Below are 14,986 nucleotides of genomic sequence, written 5' to 3' on the forward strand. Positions count from 1 at the left end.
AACTTCACAATTTTTCACGAAATTGCAATAATAAAATAATCAATTATAGAAGAGAATTAGATATAGATTGAGAGAGATTGATGAATTGGTGAGTAAAAATGAAAGAATGAGGGGGTATTTATAGTTGAGAATTGGGAAAAAGTATAATTATATAAAGTTTGGGGGCCAAATGGCTATTTTTTAAAGTGGCCAACGGATAAATTATGAAAGCCAACGGCTAGATTTTAAAAATCCGACCGTTCATTTTTTTTTTTAAAAAATAGCCGTTGGAGCCCGTTAGGCCCGGTTGAACCGGCCCAGGCCCGCCTGCCGGTCCCGGGCTCGTGGGCTTATAGAAGTGAACCGGCCCGCCACGGGCCTCCTGCACCATTGGGGACCGGCCCGCCAGGACCGTTTAGCCCGTTAAGACCGCGGGCCCGGTCCGATCCCGGTCCCAGCCCGGCCCACCATACAGCATTATGTACACCTACTAACTGGAAATTTGGGTCCCCACAATTATGGGGCCTAAAACACCTACTTTAGCTACTTTGCCCATAAGTACGTAGCTTTTCATGATACTTAGATAAAAATGAGTAAATTCATTTAATAAAAAATAGTTTAATAATTTGAATGCAATAAAGTAAAAATTGAACAATAACCCTTGAAATTAATTTATTCGGGACAAGGTGGGTGTGGCTTCTATTAAGGACAAGATGCGGGAAGCGAAATTTAAATGATTTAGATATTTGAGGAGGAGAAGCACAGACGCTCCAATAAGGAGGTCTGAGAGGTTGACATTGGAGGGCCTAATAAGAGGTAGAGGTAGGCCGAAGAAAAATTGGGGAGAGGTGATTAGGCAAGACATGACGCAACTACAGCTCACTGAGTACATGACCCTTGATAAGAAGGTGTGAAGGTTGAAAATTAGGGTACGTAGTAGGTTAGATAGTCTAGATTGTTCATAGCGTAACGATAGTATTAGTCTATACTCTTGCATTCTCTTGGTATTAAATTCCTATGACTTCGTATCGTTGCTTGCATTTCGGTCATCTTACTATCTTGTGATATTTATGCTGCTTTTACATGGCTTCTTGGCGTTGTTCCTTCTTGTTTTTCTTTTCACTAATGTGGTGTTTATGCTTTCCTAAGCCGAGGGTCTATTAGAAGCAACTCTATATCTCCATCAGGTAAGGGTAATGTCTGCGTACACTATCCTTCCCAAGCCCCAACATATGTGATTATATTGGGTATGCTGTTGATATTAATTCTATTAATATTTGCAACTTATAAATTGCAAATTGTGGGAAGGTTAAAGGGCATCCAACGCCAAGTGGTCTTCCGTTCTCTTGTTTCGTCTGGCAACCCCCGCCGACCCCGGGCTCGGGGGTTACTATACTGTAGTTACCATGTGGGACTAATAATCGCAATTTGCTTCCACGACTTATAAATTGCAATTAGCTCCGAGACTTACAAATCGCTTTACCCTTCTTGACTTATTAACCGCAATAAGTCACCTTTGCGAATCGCATTTAGTCTTTGCGAATTAAAAATCGCAATTAGAATATTCGACTTCTGCCTTTTAATAACCTGTTATTCTAAAATCTCATTTGATCACTGTATTTTTACATGATTGTTTCGCTGCCATAGATAAACAACCAACAACAGCAGATCTCAAATCTTCAGTACTCCAGCAGCAGTCTTTGAAACTTCGAGCAAAAAGGAACAAATCGTGAATTCAATAGAAACAAAAATGGGGGCAGAGGAAGATGTAGCAATGGACGATAAAGCAAAGAGAATGAGAGATCTATTATCAAGTTTCTACTCTCCAGATCCTAATTCTACTTCTTCAACGCCGCCGCTCAATGCTGTTTCCAGATTCGCCACTTTGGATACCATCAATACCACCTCCTTCGACCCCGATCAGTACATGAATTTACTTGTATGCCCCTCATTTTTCTCTCCTTTTACATCTGTTATTTACTTTTTACGGATCAATTGTGAATAAAAAAAATAGATGGTATTGGATTAGTTTTAATTTTGAGTAAATTAAATATGTTTTGTTTTATATTATTCCAATTTTTTCTTCACTTAGCAATTTGAAAATTTTAAGTTATATACACTGACATTGTAAAATATATGTTTTTACATAATCAGTGTAATTTGACCTGTTATAGCAGGCTATTGACCATTTATTTTAGGTTACCAATCAATCTTATTAGTTACAAGTACCTGTAAATCGTTAGTGCATAGAGCTTAAACTCATTTAGAAGTACGGGTATCATAAAAAAATAAATATTTTTGATAAGTAAAGCTAATTTATGTAGCTCAAAGAAGGTTGAAGTTGTGTGGAATGCCACGTAAAATGATCTTAGAGGCCCGTTCAAACAATTTTTTTTGAAGATATGCTGGAGAAATGTAGAGGTTTGGTTTGATGGAGTTCATACATAAATATTGGTAGAGCTAAGAAAATGGTAGCAGAGGCTGATTCGGGATTTGAACTTGATAGGTTCGGCCTTTAAGTTCTTAGCATCAAACTCGTCGTATTTTTGAACATATGTGTTCAAGTCATAATATTTATTGGAATTTTGTTGTTTTTCACGTATATTTATATCTATGTTCCATGTCAGAAAAACCAGATTCAATTGAACTCGTAGCTCAAAAGCTTCATCAACTCTGATTAAGGGGACGTATGAGTTTAGAAAGATTCAGGTGTTCAGTTTTCTTGCTTTCTAAAGTTATCTGTAATATTGAAGGCTTAATTAGATGATACTGTGATTTTGAACATGGAATGGAGCTCCTTAATTGCTTAACGAACAATGGAATAAAATAATGAACCGTAACTATCTTTTGTGTCCAAGCTCTAGCACTTCCTCGCTGGTCTTCCAGAAATTCTAAGTTCAATCAAGCAAGTCAAAGATGTCAGCTTTTCCTTCATTCTTGCCTGAGAAACCAAAAATTGCACCCCCCATGGACAACCTTGCAATAATGGCTTAACTTCTTACCTTCCCGGCTTATGGAGGTGAAGAAAGAATTCTTCTTGGTAATATGTCTTAGAACTGTTAGCTTCATGGCCTGGAAGGTGGTTGCAGCTTATCATCATTGTGCACATCCAATATCATTCTCCACAACTGGAAGTAACTGGAACTTTCCCTACCCCTTAACTGCAATGGATGACAGATCCAGTAGCAAGAAAGGAGCATAGAAGTGCTCAGTACCGATCTATAACGCCATATTCTACCTAATTCATTTATGTAGCTAAACAAAGAGAGGCTTCAATTAGTTACTCTTGACCATTGCCCTTATTTTAACACAGAGAAATCCTTCTATGGTTTACATATTTTAGGTACCCTCGAAAAAGAAAGAATACTTGGGATGTGTATATGGTTGCTCCTTTAGTTTGGGTTAGAACTCCGTATCGAGTACAATTTCGAAATCTTGACTTCCCTACCCTTGGTGGGCAGAGATCAGTGGCGGATGCACATAGGGAGTTATGGGTGCTTAAGCACCCATTAACTTTGACCATATTAATAAATTTATATAGGCAACTGTACAAATATTTAGATAAATATTGAGCGAGCACCCACAAGTAAATTCATTTTTCCTCTTCTTTTAAAGTTTTTATCGGCGAGCACCCACAACTTCAAAATCCTGGATCCGCCACTGGCAGAGATACCCAGTACTTGTGCTGGTGGAAGATAGCAGTTACCCGGTTGAGTAATTGAGGTGCGCGCAAACTATCCCGGACACCACCGTCATAAAAAATTATCTTGGCTTCGCTCTTTCTTCTCTCCTGATCTATTTGCATCGATGCTTATAGCATCAACAACAAACATGGGAAGGCAATACCTAAAAACTAGAAAAAATATGGATTGCTTTCCTTCTTTGCGTTGGATCGACATCTTTGAAAGAAAGAAAATAAAATGTTTTCACCGTGTAGTAAATAATTCTGACATCCTTTCGAGAAAATGTCTTATACTCTTTTTTTCTTTTCCCGTTTTTCAGAGCAGACAACGTTATGTTACTAGTTTAAGATCTTCTAAAACTGTATTAATTCTGTAAAGCTTTTGATAAGAACGGTCACCTATTGTGTATTCTTTTATACGAGTACAGTTATTACTTATTAAAAGAATAGAAATTGTAAACAAGCATGAAAAATGATACTACAACTTTGGGTTCTATTACTACCAAATAGCAATACCTGAAAACTACATTGGTAGTTGGGTTTTGGGATGTAAAATTGGATATGCATAGTCAATGTAATAATCAAGCTCCACCTTGTTTAACGGAATAGGGTAACTGCTCCTTTTGAGATGGAGGGCACTAATTACCATGGCAGTTTTTTGGTAACCTTAGCAGAAGGCTGAAAGAATCAAAGAAGAGGCAGAAAAGCCCCATGTCAGTTTAATCCTTGTAGCTGGAAGAAAAGAAAAGGAAAATGAGTTGTGACACTTTTGTTCAGCAGTCTATTGCAACAGAATCAATCAGTATTACTAGTACAATATACTTTTCCCATTTATCTCATCCTACTCAAGTTAGAGGAGCAAACTTTGACACAATGGACGTGATTGTTTGGCTTTAACGTAGTGTCTTCTTAAAAGCTTTTGTATTTGCGAAGTTATGTACTTATCAGGGGGGGTCTTTATTTAGTCTGTTGCTTTCCCAAGGAGTAAGCTGCTCTTTTAATCATGCATCTTTTCTAGTCCCGGAAAAGAGAAATGACATATTTCACCAATCATACAGGTGCAGAAGTCCAATTTGGAAGGTCTGCTTCACAGGCATGTCGAAATGGCTGCTGAGATAAAGAATCTCGATACTGACCTGCAAATGCTGGTATATGAAAATTACAACAAGTTCGTAAGTGCCACAGATACAATTAAAAGGTAAACCCTATTTCAGAATGTTGTTCTGAACCCACTTCATCTCGTATGTGGCAGATATTAGGGGGATATAGTTGCAACTTAACTCTATGTAGGTTGAGTTTGTTAGTACTTATAGCATGTTTCATGGCTCCTCAGTATCGGTGCTCAACAATAAGGGAGATCATGCAATTGTTAGTAGTTTCCTAAATTATTATGCTTGGCTTCAGCTTGTATGCTGAATCAGGACTAACTGGGTTTTATCTTGTCATGTTCTCATTTGGCATTAAAGAAGAACTCACCTATAAGATTACTTTTCCAGGATGAAAAATAATATTGTTGGCATGGAGACAAATATGGAGCAGCTTCTTGAAAAGGTTTTTCTTTAGTATTATTTTTACCATTTTAAAGAAGTATTTTATTGTTTTTTGGTTATAATCATGACTCAAGCAGCAAAACATTGAAAACTGCGTGTCAAGAGTTTGATTTCTTTCATTTATTTGCAGATAATGTCCGTGCAATCTAAAAGTGATGGGGTCAATACTTCTCTTTTTGAGAAGAGAGAGCACATAGAGAAGTTGCATCGGACCCGTAATCTTCTACGCAAAGTGCAGGTAATAAAATGAGGTGTTAAACTCTTGCAATGTCTTACTCCACTGTAAAACATGTCTTTTCTTATTCAGGATTGAAGTTACCAACTCTGGATTCTTATAACAACCTTTTGAACTAAGTTATGTTTGCTGTTAGGGATGAGGAGAGAGTAATAAGACATTTCCTTTATAGCCCCCCGATATCTTGAGCAGGTTAACTTTTGACTTTTTATGATTTAAGCAAAGGGAAATGCTTATAAATATGATTTAAGCAAGGGGGAATGAGATGCTCAGTCGACAGTGAAATTGTAGATTGATCCAGATGTTAATCGAAAAATGACATACTTACTGTACAATTTACTTGAACTCATTATTTATGGGGATATGTAGAGCAAATTTTACTTATTAAGTGAAAAACTGAAAATTGTTCTTAGGAAGAGGAACTAGTAAGCCATTCCATATTTTAGCCACCAGATCTTTGGAGCTGGTAAATAGTCCACTGCCAAAAAAGGATTGGTGAAGTTGTAAATTAATACTAATGTTAATTGAAGAAAATAAAAGGTCTTATTACCTTGGCCATCATATAGACTTGTTATTCAGGTTCATCATGTTACTTCCTTGTCGTGTGCTGCTATGCATTGTATAAAAGTTGGTTTCTGGTGATGTGTGAGTTACACGGATTTCATCTTCTGTGGAAAAGAGCAGTTCATATATGATCTACCCGCTAGGTTAGCGAAGTGTATCAAATCAGAAGCCTATGCTGATGCAGTGAAATACTACACTGGAGCCATGCCCATTTTCAAGGTTTGTGCATAGGGGTCCTTGCTCCACTGTTCTTCACCGTCTATATGATGTTAACGCATGTAAAAGTCTCATCTTTAATGTCAGTACTTTTTTATCACCAGGCATATGGGGACTCTTCGTTCCAGGATTGCAAAAGAGCCTCAGAGGAAGCAATTGCTGTTATTACAAAGAATTTGCAGGTTTCTTCTCTTTTCTAGTTACTTTCTCGAGAAATGCCATAGTTGGTTGAGGTACTTAAACTGAGTCAAACATTATGTTAAGATGGAAGGATTTGGAAGGAAAGAGAGGAGAGAAGACAAAGAATAGTACTCCCTCCCTCCCAATTTATGTGAGGGTGTTTGATTGGGCATGGAGTTTAAGAAAGAAATAAAGACTTTTGAAACTTGTGGTCTAAAACAAACCATAAAAGTGTGTGGGGCTTTAAATCATCTTCGTTAAGGGTAAAACATGAATTTTAAAGTTAAATTGTTACTAAATATAGAAATGTGTCATTCTTTTTGAGAATGACTAAAAAGGAAAGATTGTCACATAAGTTGGGATGGAGGGAGTACTAATTACCACTTCGGTGGCAGCCACCCACAAGGGGTGCTAAAGACCACCCTTTGGGCGGCTCTAGCATTTACAATCAGGAGGGAGTACTTATTTTGTGTTTAGAGTGGTCGCCTGGTTCCCTACTTCCCTCTCCTTCCCTTTATATCATCTCCTTTCTAAATAAACGAAGCTAAGTGTCATAATCCCTATGAACCATTTAGATCTATGCCATGCTGGGGATTGTTTTCATCTTCCTCTCTCTAAGGGCTAATTTTCAAGTAGGGGAAAAAGGTGAATCTGAATACAAGTTTACAGGATACTAGTTCAAGTTATTTGTTTTTTCCTCAAGAACTTGGCAAAAATGATCAGAGGTGATCTTTCATATTACTTTTTCTTTGGTTTCAGGGAAAGGTATTTTCAGATTCTGACTCAATACAAGCTAGGGCTGAAGCTGTTATGCTCCTTAAGCTGTTAAATTTTCCGGTCCGTGTCACACCTTTTTCCTCTGCTTCCATATAGGAGCATTTCTATTACTTGTTTTGCATGGTTCACCTTATTCTTGAATTTATTTTAGATGAGATTTTCAATTTTATAAGAATTTCACTCTCCTTTAATTCAAGTAAATGTGTAGTAAAAAGATGTAGTCCTTCCCTCCCATTTTACATGTCACCCTCCCTTTCTCGGAAAGAAGCTTAACTTCTAGTTGCTTTCTAAGCTCTCCATCCTGTGAAGATGAGCATGTCGTTGACCTCAATTTGGCCGTGCCTTGCTCCAATAATTCATGAAATTGCTGCATTTTGTTAAAAGTTTGGTCCAAGTGAAGCAATTGCAGAATAGATTAACTTGATGCATTACATCATTGATGTAAAGAATGGTTGGGGAGGGATGCGGGTAAGTAACATGTGAAGTGCATAGCAGGAGGAATGTGGTAAGCAACATGTGAAGTACATAGCGAAATGATTTTCGTATATTAATAGCCATATGGTAAGGTCCTTTTCTTTTTCTCTTAGCCATACATACCTTAACGGGAAACGTGTTAGGTATTTAAAAGGATTATGGTAAATTTCCTATTAAGATAGGAAAAAAGATATGAGTACCTTATGTCTCCTGTACTATAATCAAAACCCTACAGTTGTCAATACCGCTGAATTGAAATCAGCTTCTTTTGTCTAATATGCCTCTTCAATTTTATCCTTTTCTTTTCTCAAGTAGAGACTTGAAAATTTGAAGGATGCGTTTTATGTAGTGCTAACGGCGGTGAATGCGGTCATTTTTTTATGTTTATAGAGCCAAAAGGACATGGTGGTTTGTTGGTAAGTAAAGTTATTTATATGCTGGTCTCATGATATGGAATATACATCGCATGCTTGTTGAAATAAGTTCCTCAACAAGAAAAGAAAAATAAATGTAAAGAGGAAACTTGCAGTCTAGCCTTATCCAAAAAAAAAAAAAAAAAATATAAAGAGGAAACTCGCGACCTCGTACTCACTGGATATCAATATGACAATAACTATCTATCTTTGAGTTTAGTTTGTAAATATAAAAAATTGACTGCAATAAAATTCTTGTGTTTGTTGTTACTCTTTGCTAACTAGTTCAATATTGTGATTAAGATTAATGAAAGCTCTATTGCCTTCTTCTTTCCATGTTGGTCTTTGAATGTCTATGTTTTTTTTCAGGTTGATAATTTGAAAGTGCAACTATTTGAAAAACTAGAACAGTTCCTTGTGGATCTCCATCTGGAATCTAAGGAAATACCCCACGCTTCAGCAGATCAAGGAAACTCTCCTGAATCAGCTACTTCTGCTGCACATGAGGTGCGTTAAAGCAAGGTCATTGCTCATGGTCTGAAGTTGCTATTTTATGCTGGCTAATTGATGTAGTACCAAAAGAGATGTGAGAAAAGCAGGGGGAAGAAACAAGAAGGAGAAAGAGAGAAGACTATGAGGGAGAGATGGAAGATAGGGAGAGGAGAAGGAGGAGGGGGGGGGGGGAGGGTAGGGAGAGAATAGATAGAAACAGGGAGGAAGACACAAAAAGAAGGGGGGAAGAAGGGAGAATGGAGGGCATCAGGAGTTAGAGATTTTAATATTCGGTTTGATTTGTCAAATATGTTTGAAATGTTGTTTTCAAAAGTTTGTAAAGATCCTATTTATAGAACAGGAAACGCTGAACAAGTTAAATATCTTTGACAGCGAAGACTCTATCTTTAACTACTAAATAAGACGTTATCTCTAACTAAGGTTACAGATGACTAAAACTAAAGATAGTGATATGAAATAATGTCAATGATGTTTTTGATGAGTTACATTAATAATATTCCCTTTATTTGTTTTGTAAGATGGGTACCCCTCCTAACCTTGCAAAGAGGTGGATATTATCACTACAAAAGGGAGGAATGTACGATAAGAGTGTGAATAGTACTTGGGAAAAGAAGCTCTACATATTTAAACTTCAATTGAACTGCATTGTTACATGACTTGCACATTTATGTGAAAGACTACTTTGCTGAGATATTTGTTATGCAACATGCTAGTGCCCCCCATTTTCCTTAAAATAAGACGGTGAAACCAAAAAAATGCTTCTGGATTTCGTACCCAAAAAATAAGTATGCTTCTGGATATGAATTGTTTGGTGTAATACTTATTTTTTCTCCTTCCTGATACTAATTATAATTATCCTTATGTTTGTCCTATTCATGACTTAGGCATCTATTCGCGAATTTGCCGAGGCTCTCCGTGCTTATCGAGCTATTTTCCATGATTCAGAACAGCAACTCTCTAGACTTGCACAAAATTTACCTAAAATGTACGCAATTCTTATTCACCACCCCCTTTCTTGGTGAAGCTGATTTTGTTATCTCATCATCATTTGTGCGGAATATTGTCATATCTGCGACTAATATTACAATTCCACCTGCTTCCAAATTTAGGCATTTTGAAGCCGCCCAGCAGCACATCAAGAAACGACTTGCTTCTTCCAATCTTGTTGCCATGTTAAGTAAGTTTCACTAGCATTTGCCTCATGAACAGATGTACTATTGGCTTCTATTTTATTTTGCATATTCAACTTTAGTTTTGCATTTCAACTGCTCCTCTTTATCTCCTTCGTTGGACATCATTTTCTTATGTTACCTTACAGCATTGCTCCCTGTAATAGATGCTTGATACTATTGATTTTCTTCTTGGTTTCAGTCTTGCTTGTTTATTTGTTTCTTCTGGTTTCTAAAATGTCATGTCCACTGTTTCTATAACCAAGCTTTTCATGGATAGCACTTCTATGATGACACTGTAACAAGATCTAATTGTATCTTATGACACCCGTACTTCGTCAGGGATTATTTGGACCGATGTGCTTCTGATGGATGAAGTGTTACCTGAGGCTGGTCTGCGTGATTTTACTATGGAGGTTGCTTATAATAGACAGCTACCTCTTATTAGTCAGTAATGTTTTATTGTCGTCATTGTACTGACCGTGTTGTTTCAGGCTGCTCACGTTGCCGTTAAACAATACGTTGGTAGCAGATTTAGCCATCTTCTACTTGATATTTCAGGTTTGTACTGTTAAATTGCAATAAATAGATAATATTTAACTTAAAAAATATGGATTTAACTTACCTTTTTGTATTTCAAAAGATATACGAGTGAAAATTGTTCTTCAGAAGTTTGAGTTCTATCTTATATTTTGTTCCATGTAAGATGCAAAGCTCAATTTACAGTGGATAGGAAACTTATGTTACCAAAGAATTTTTTTCATTCTAAATAATTAACCTTGAGAAAATAAATTATGTCTATAAATACTATGACCTTAATATTGAAATCACATGTTTTGCGGGAGTTCTAATTCATCTTAATTTTGATTGTACTTTATTCTTTTGAACTGGCAGGTGCTGTTGTAAAAGTCGGTAAGCAAATGGAGGGTATTGAAGAAGAATATTCTTTGGAGGCCACATTTGAGGCCAGTAAAAAGGCTCTAGTTCAAGGCAGCATGGATGTCTTACTGGTAAAATAAGAAGAAGTGCACTTATGCAGAGTCCTTATATATCCTTGTGTCAAATAGTTCATGTATTTGCCCAAAGGCTTTTAAAGCTGTTAGTTTGCCGGTTATAGGACTGCAGGCTGAGAGAGATTGTCAAGTTGTCGGTATATGATGATCAATTCTACTTCTTCCCTCTACAGTGTTCAGTTTCAGCATCAGAATCTATTTGGAAATAAATTTAGAAATCTGCATGATATAGAAGTAAAAGACTGAAAAGTTCTTAAAAGTAATAGGTTGAGAACTTTCGATCAGTAAAATCCATCTCCATGTGAGTTCATGTTCTTCCATTGTGCCTTGAGTCGAGGGTCTATCGGAAACAGCCTCCCTATTTTTATAAGGTAGGGGTAAAGGTCTGCGTACACACTACCCTCCCCAGACCCCATTTATGGGATTACACTGGGTTCGTTGTTGATGTTGTTGTTGTTGTTATGTGAGTTCATGTTCTTGTGAATTGTCCTCTGGAATGCTTTTAAAATTTTTGGAATAGCAATGTCATATATACTGAACGATTCTACTGATGAAGTTACATTGCCAAAAATATAAGCATGCTTTAACAAATTTGTACCGCTATTAAATTACCGAAATGCTTCTATGCTCTCTGTTGTAAGAGACAACAATAAAATTGATCTCAAGTAACTGACAGATAGTTTTAACTACGAATTAGGCCAAAACAACTGCCTGGAATATAACTCAACTAGACCAAAACTTGCTCCCTATGTCACAAGAAATCCTACTGTCCAACGGACAAAAAGAAGCTATAAAATCAGTATCACACTACAGGCACCAAGTTCCAAGTCAATTTAGTTTGAGTTACACCTTTACTTAATTTCTCATATGACAGGATTTCCGTCAACTTCTTGATGAAAACTTGGAACTGCTTTCTAAATTGAGAGACTTGATCGTTGACTGGGTACAAGAAGGATTTCAGGACTTCTTCAGGAAACTTAATGATCATTTTCTCTTACTTTCTGGAAAGAAATATTCAGCCAGTCAAGACCTAAGCTTTCGGGAGAGAATACAGGGAGACAAAATACTTCCTGGGCTTGTTCTTTTACTGGCTCAACTCTCTGTTTTTGTGGAGCAAAATGCTATTCCCAGAATTACCGAGGTAAGGAGTTGTCTAATAGTTATAACCAGTATAATTATATATTCCGCCCCATTTAACTGGGTATTTATGAACATTTCAAATCTTTCAGGAAATTGCCTCCTCTTTTTCTGGTGGTGGGTCTCGGGGCTATGAAAATGGCCCAGCTTTTATTCCTGCAGAAATTTGTCGCACCTTCAGAGCAGCCGGTGAAAAATTCTTGCAACATGTATGTACCATAGAATCTGTGCATTTTCTTTTCAGATGTCCAACACCATTATTCTGTTTCAGTGACTGGCTTAACTACAGAATTTGAATTATCGTGTTTAACTACTGAGAAAGTTTTAATGTCTCTGCCGTGAGTAGTCTTATATTGCTAACGTGCATGGTATGCACAGTTATCTTTGTAGCATATTTCTCTGTTTTGAATTTTAAATTGTCTTCTTAGCTTGATGATAATTCTATAAATGAAACATGAAGCTTGTAGTGTTTGTTTTATTACCTTCATTAATAGATTATGAAATCAAATTCTGATTCTCTTCATCTCAATTTACTCTCAGTATATTAACATGAGAACTCAGAAGATATCAGTTGTGTTGAAAAAAAGGTTTACCACACCAAATTGGGTCAAGGTAAGCAGAACATACGATGAGGTTGGAGTTCATTACCCGAGCAGACCAATGTGAATGGTTTGTGCTAATGTTTCCTTACCTTTCCTCTTTGTACAGCATAAAGAACCCAGGGAAATTCATATGTTTGTTGATCTGCTTCTTCAAGAGGTAAACCTTGGTTTTATCTTCTTTTCCTGTTCTAAGAATGGGAAGTTAAACTGCAGCGTGGGAGAAAACTTACATCCTTGTTGTAATTATGTAATTGATTATACTTCTTCTCGGAGAAGAGACATGAAATAAGATTAGTAGAAGATTAACATTTTCTATTTGATCTCATCGCCAGCTAGATGGTATCTTCAATGAAGTAAAGAGTATATTACCTGAAGGGCTCAACCGTAAGCATCGCCGTACTGACAGCAATGGGAGCACCACTTCCTCCCGTAGTAATCCATTAAGAGATGACAGAATGGTACGGTCAAATACCCAGAAGGCTAGAAGTCAGCTTCTTGAGTCCCATTTGGCGAAATTGTTTAAGCAGAAGATGGAAATTTTTACAAAAGTTGAACATACACAGGTTGAGTGCTAGTGCTTGTCACTTGGTAAACTGCATTTATCTTGAAAAACAATTGATTAGAATGCCTTTAATTTGCAGGAATCAGTAATAACTACTATTATAAAACTTTGCTTGAAGAGTTTGCAAGAATATGTCCGACTTCAGACTTTTAACCGTAGCGGATTTCAACAAATTCAGCTGGACATTCATTTTCTTAAAACCACTCTTAAGGACGCTGCCGATGATGAAGCTGCTGTTGATTTTTTACTTGATGAGGTAAAGAGACAAAAGCCTCGCTATTGTATTCTAGAGCTATTATGTCGAAGGAACCTTTTGGCACTAGTAGCATGATAGTATCCTCTTTAATAGCTTCTTTTTCTGCAGTAAGAGAATTACCTAAAAAATTCCTTTCGTCATTATTACTTGCTTTTGTTTATGTTACATCTCTCCCTAACTCCCTCAGAAGCATCTCTGTTTAGTTGCTTGCAATTGTACATGATATGCTGAATGCTTCTAATTGTTCTCGCCTAACAAGAGTCGAACTGAATTTATCTTTCTAAACAGGTAATTGTTGCTGCTGCTGAGCGTTGTCTTGATCCCATTCCTTTGGAACCTCCTATCCTGGACAGGCTTACCCAAGCAAAGTTGGCAAAGACTTCGGAGCAGGGTAATACCTCATAATAATGTGGGAGCCGTACTACTGTTGAGCTTGCTGCGATCTGAAAGCGTTCACAAGATGCTGGCTAACAGGCTATGCACGTATATAAGGAAACACTTTAGCCATGTAAGCCTTTTGGTGTATGGATTATATACAACCTATTGGATATAAGCATTATTCCTCAGCTACCATTTCCATAGAAAGACGTTAAGTTCCCCTGGAGAACTTCTGTTTCCCGAATTCCTGAAGATGCCGTGTTGCTAGAAGCTCCTCCGAACGATTAGAAGGGGAAACCAAAACTTGTTGTATTGAGCAGACTCTTAACATTTGTCTTTGTTTGCCTTTACTGGAATGTAATGAGACTTGTATCCTGAAAGGGCTAGTCAAGCCCACCTACAATGGAAGATGTTTCTTCTTCCTCTTTTGTGTTAATATATGACATTACCAAATAAAACATGTGTTTACATTTTAGCTGGTAGCGAGAATAATAGTGTCAATTTTAATTAGCTTACAGTCCATCTTTATGATAATCATCAACTTTCTTGAGCAATTTCTGGCCTGCCAGAATTAGATTCTTAATTTTTTTTTAATCAAGAGAATTGGACTCCTGATATGAGTTAATGATCCAACTTTGAGGGAAAAAAATGATTGAGATGATAAAAGACTTAGTGAGTACATCAATTGAGGAGAATTGGATGGCATAGAAGCACCTAGTCACAAAAATTCTAAGCACATGCAATCTGGCAGAATAAATTTCTACGCGAGGATCAGGGCCGACTCACTGAAATCGTTGGCCTAAAGTCAAAATTTACCAAGGTACCATAAATTTTTAATAAAATTCATGTATATTTTTACTCAAGGTTTATTTTCTAACTCTTCAAGATTGTTTACCTGAAAAACAGTATTAACAATTATATTTGATTTGTGGTTCTAAAAATATGTGATTTATTTTAATACTAGTTGTTAAGTGAGAAATATTAAGAGTAAGGAAAGTAAGAAATGCAAACCAAAGTTGTCACAAGACAGGGGGCCTCGAGCTCAGTGATATCGAGCCTCGAGGGCAGTCTTTAACGGTTGATAATGAATAATAATGCACAATGAATGAAGAACAGTAAATGAAGTATAATAAATGAAGAACAATAAATCTGTAAAGTAATTGTTGAGCACGTTTAAGCAAGAAAGGTAGAGAATGTTCTATTGCAGTGAATATTCATGTGTGTTACAAAATGACAGGGGTCCCCTTTATATATGAGAGGAGAATTCCAACATAGTACATGCCTAA

The 14,986-nt window shown here is 36.8% G+C and overlaps 1 protein-coding gene across 1 annotated transcript; it reads left to right on the forward strand.

Annotated features, from left to right (window-relative positions):
- On the forward strand, positions 1,498-14,210 carry LOC109215461 (vacuolar protein sorting-associated protein 51 homolog). Its single transcript, XM_019379535.1, has 20 exons — positions 1,498-1,918; positions 4,720-4,859; positions 5,158-5,212; positions 5,342-5,449; positions 6,131-6,229; positions 6,331-6,408; positions 7,166-7,243; positions 8,440-8,577; positions 9,468-9,568; positions 9,693-9,760; positions 10,095-10,168; positions 10,247-10,313; positions 10,647-10,762; positions 11,640-11,906; positions 11,995-12,111; positions 12,443-12,514; positions 12,611-12,661; positions 12,837-13,067; positions 13,146-13,322; positions 13,611-14,210. Exons 1-20 carry the CDS (start codon positions 1,730-1,732, stop codon positions 13,725-13,727), a joined length of 2,343 nt encoding a protein of 780 aa, XP_019235080.1. The 5' UTR covers positions 1,498-1,729; the 3' UTR covers positions 13,728-14,210.

This window comes from Nicotiana attenuata, chromosome 2 (assembly GCF_001879085.1).
Source record: "Nicotiana attenuata strain UT chromosome 2, NIATTr2, whole genome shotgun sequence".
NCBI classification, from domain to species: domain Eukaryota; kingdom Viridiplantae; phylum Streptophyta; class Magnoliopsida; order Solanales; family Solanaceae; genus Nicotiana; species Nicotiana attenuata.

Coding starts and splice junctions, on each gene's coding strand:
- LOC109215461 (XM_019379535.1), top strand. CDS start 1,730: ATGGGGGCAGAGGAAGATGTAGCAATGGACGATAAAGCAAAGAGAATG. Junction 9,569..9,692: donor GCACAAAATTTACCTAAAAT/GTACGCAATTCT, acceptor TTCCAAATTTAG/GCATTTTGAAGCCGCCCAGC. Junction 12,662..12,836: donor TTGATCTGCTTCTTCAAGAG/GTAAACCTTGGT, acceptor TCTCATCGCCAG/CTAGATGGTATCTTCAATGA.